We start from the raw sequence: 3,781 nt of genomic DNA, 5'->3' as shown, positions 1-3,781 counted from the left end.
TCATGTGAGGATTACTACGTTGTCAGAGGAGTTGGGGAGACTGGTGTGGTGGGGGTGGGCTCCAGGAGCGGAAGGGGATCCACTGATCTGTTGGAGAGATATCAGACAGATGGAGCAAAAACAACTATAGCAAAAAAATAAAGTTTTAATAAACTGTATTGTTGGCCGTAATTCAGATGTTTTGAATTTGCTATTTTGAGGCTGCACTGGACAAGTTGTATAATTAGAGAGAAGAGAAGAGGAAAGATGGACATAGGTAGAGACAGAGGGGGATAGGGCAATAATCCGAACTAATTCACTTAGGGCATTGCTGAAGGGACACTAAGAGGATTGGGACACTCCCAGAATCAGATGAGCTAAAATAACCAAGATGGAGCAGCGAGAGCCGTGCACCCCATTTGACAAACATGACGGGTCCAGACCTGACCAAGAAGTGGCCTGTCCACCTGCACACTGTGTGCACTCTTCATCCTGACCTCTGTCATCAAGTTATAAGTGCATCAGATTTAGCCAAATGACTAACAAGCTAGAAACAAGCTGTCATTTGCTTCAGAGTCTCAATCATTCTCACTGCACAAACTGGTAGGAATAAATCACTTTAATATGTCAGACATCTAAAACAGAAACTTTTACTATGAACAGATCAAGATGACAACACTCAAGGCTAACACTGCAATACGCAACACAGATGCTCAAAAATAATCTAAAAACAACCAAACTACATCTTTAAAGGAGAAAAACATGATACTAAAAAGCTTAAACTAATGAAATGCTGAAAAAGGAAGTGACCTACAGGACATGGGGGCTACTTCATGTTAAAGCAGCTCTCCTTTGACTACATGGGAATGCAGGTTAGAAATCAAACACACAAGTGTCGTGTGACATGCTAGAAGAAGAGATGGCTCTTTGTGTTTCCATATGAACTCCAGTCTTTTTCTACAAACTCTGTAAAAGGCGTTTGTTCTCTTCTGTAACATCACATGAAGATGACGTGATTCGTCCCAAGCACCATCGATGACAGTCACTTTCGCTCACAGCCCCCTCATCTCTAAAAGCTTTCAAATAATATGCATTTCTACAGAGGGCACCTTCAGAAAATCTTACAAATCACTGAGAATCAACGATAACATGTCCTCTGGTGGAACTGCTTCACACTATCTCACACAGGACTCACTGACACACAACAGATTGACACAAATGAACACCACTCCTTCTTGCTTCCTAGAGGACCTGGAACTTCCAGGAGTTCTGGTCTTTGTGGTCAAGGCAGTCCATTGTTGTGAAGCCCAGTTTCCAGGCCTGCTGGTCCTTGTAGTCCAGGCAGTCAACAGAGGTGAAGCCCAGGGAGGATGCAGTGCTGTAGCCCTGCGAGGACAGTGAGGCTGGGGACTGGCTTAGGGAGCCCCCCATCGAGGGCACAGTGATGGGGCTGAGAGCGCCCCCGGTGCCCGACAGCTGGGAGTGCATTGGGGAGAGGTAGGCACTGCAGTCCAGGCCGGTGAAGTAGGAGGTGGTGCTGGCATAGCCCTGGGTGTATGCTGACGGCTGGCCGTAGCTCATAGGGTAAGGTGAGGGCCGCTGCATGCAGGGGGCTGAGGAGGAGGCCAGGGGGTCCGGAAGGGGAGAGATGGCCGGGCTCCAGATGGACACAGCAGTGTTACCAGTGCTGGAGCTTTGTGCCAAGCTGGGCCCCGACTGAGCAGACGAGGGGCTGTAGGAGCTGGATGGGTTAGGAACAGGGTCAGGGGCGCTGGGTTCCTGCACTGGGGAGGCCTTCTTCTTGGGTGGACGGGGCTTGGACTGGCCACTGCTCTGCTGCTGCTGCTGACGGCACTTGGCACGGCGGTTTTTAAACCAAACCTGGAGACACAGAGAATACAATATAACATGTCCGCTTTGAAAAATGCTTTTAGATGTTAAGATACAATGTGTTTTACCACACATAACTGTGAGGAAAGCATTGTCTCCTTTTGAAGAAGAAGTTTGTTGGCTTTAAAATTCTTAAGACGTCTAGACTCCATCATGGCTGTGGAAATTCTCTAGTACCTGCACACGGGACTCAGGCAGGTTAATCTTGAGGGCCACTTCCTCCCTCATAAAGATGTCTGGGTAGCGGGTCTTGGAGAACAACGCCTCCAGGATGTCCAGCTGTGTCCGGGTGAAGGTGGTGCGCTCCCTGCGCTGCTTCCGGGGTGTGGCTGCAAACCCAAAAGACGACATGAATAATGAGCATAAATTCGAATGACAGCGAACTCTACGCATCTTATTATAAGGAGCATTTTGTTGCTTTCCAGCTTTGTGTGTGAGAACAACTACAGATGAAACCGATTTAGAAAAACTTCACTGTATCACTGCTGGTGAGCCTGGTTATTTTTCTACAGGCTGTTTGTGTCCAGTAGAGTCACATTGTTTTTTGCTCATGTTAATTAAATATAGTCACTGAATTTTTCCAGTTCCAGTTTTTATTCATATAAGTACTGTTTGAACAATCAATAACAATCAATAATTATATATTAATAATAAGTATTAGAAGGAGCCACGGGTGTTTGACATTTACCACAGTAAGAGTCTCATTCAACAGTTATAATCTATATATTTTCTGAATGTCATCAACGCGAGAACGTTTTAGAAGCTTTGAGTGGGAAATTGAGAAGCATAAAACAAAATAAAAACTATAAATCTTTTTCTCGTTCTGATGCCGGGAGAGATTATTTGGGTTTCAAAAATCAAAATAGCATCACAAAAGTACCTTTACTAATACACTGTCCCGTATATTCGGCAGCTCATTAAAATGAAAATATAATGTTTTCGTCAAATCCTACATATACGATTTTCTTTTGGGCCAACCAGTCTTAGTTATGTAATAAATCTACATTTTAAGCCTCGTTACCCAAGTTTTATTAGAACACGAGCTCTTATGAATTGTTATGCTACAGCGTTACGCATTGGCCAGCGCGTTTTTACGCACCGTATACGGTATGAGTTAAAATTCAAAAAGACCTGAGCAGAAGACAGAAATGTCTAAAAGTAGAAAAAGCAAAAAGTAAAAAACACATTTAGAAGACTTTCAACTTACATGGATAAGCGACGGTTGTGTGAAGCACATCCATTCCGGGACCTGGCAAATTTAGCCCGTTCATGGTGTAATGGGGCTGCTTTATGTAGGACATCATCCTTACTGCAGGGTTTGAAGTCCTGTCGCTGACTTGTAGGTCGGACACGCAACACAACACCCGAGGGCCCCACAGAGCTCAGCTGGGGCAACAAGTCGGTGCGTCGGCTCCAACGCGCAGCGGGGAGAAGCGGGACGCGACTGAGCTTTCAGAAAGTGAGCTGTTTTCTTTTTTTTTAATGAAGCAGCTTTTACTGTCTGTCAGCAGCTCAGAAGAGGCCACAGCAGCGCAATGAGCATCCAAACTGCTTCTCCGCGTCGGATTTGACACAGTTAAGTCATCACACAGGTGCAGTGGCCCCCGGACGCCTCTGTGCCTTGATGAGGTGGCTCCACTGAGTTTCTTTACCGGCGCACGTTACTAATTAGAGGGAGCAAGTGGCTTCAGCAAACCCCTCCCCCTCACAAAGCTACATAATAAGCCCAGCCTGTTTTACACAAAGTTTAACCTCACTGAAGTTGTTAATTATTTTGTCTGATTGTCGGACAACTAATTCTGCCCAATACACAGATACACTTTTAAAAGTTGTTCAAATAAATTCACTAGTTCAGAAGTTTAAATTTTACATTTCTTAAGTAGATGTTTGAGTGGAAATCAAAAAGAATTTC

The 3,781-nt window shown here is 44.9% G+C and overlaps 1 protein-coding gene across 1 annotated transcript; it reads right to left on the bottom strand.

The window, feature by feature from the left end:
• Positions 1–813: 813 nt before the first annotated feature.
• On the bottom strand, positions 814–3,301 carry crx (cone-rod homeobox). The gene is made up of 3 exons (XM_067494490.1): positions 3,077–3,301; positions 2,047–2,198; positions 814–1,860 (listed from the first exon to the last, which is right to left on the bottom strand). The coding sequence occupies exons 1-3, from the start codon at positions 3,171–3,173 to the stop codon at positions 1,222–1,224; spliced, it is 888 nt and encodes a 295-aa protein (XP_067350591.1). The 5' UTR covers positions 3,174–3,301; the 3' UTR covers positions 814–1,221.
• Positions 3,302–3,781: the final 480 nt, after the last annotated feature.

The sequence above is a fragment of the Channa argus genome, chromosome 24, assembly GCF_033026475.1.
Source record: "Channa argus isolate prfri chromosome 24, Channa argus male v1.0, whole genome shotgun sequence".
Classification (NCBI taxonomy): domain Eukaryota; kingdom Metazoa; phylum Chordata; class Actinopteri; order Anabantiformes; family Channidae; genus Channa; species Channa argus.
This window is presented reverse-complemented; position numbering and strand designations above follow the sequence as displayed.

Excerpts from the sequence above, each read along its gene's own strand:
- crx (XM_067494490.1), bottom strand. The coding sequence starts at position 3,173 with ATGATGTCCTACATAAAGCAGCCCCATTACACCATGAACGGGCTAAAT. Across the intron at positions 2,199-3,076 it reads CACAACCGTCGCTTATCCAT|CCACACCCCGGAAGCAGCGC; the intron begins GTAAGTTGAAAG and ends TTGGGTTTGCAG. Across the intron at positions 1,861-2,046 it reads TGCCTGAGTCCCGTGTGCAG|GTTTGGTTTAAAAACCGCCG; the intron begins GTACTAGAGAAT and ends CTGTGTCTCCAG.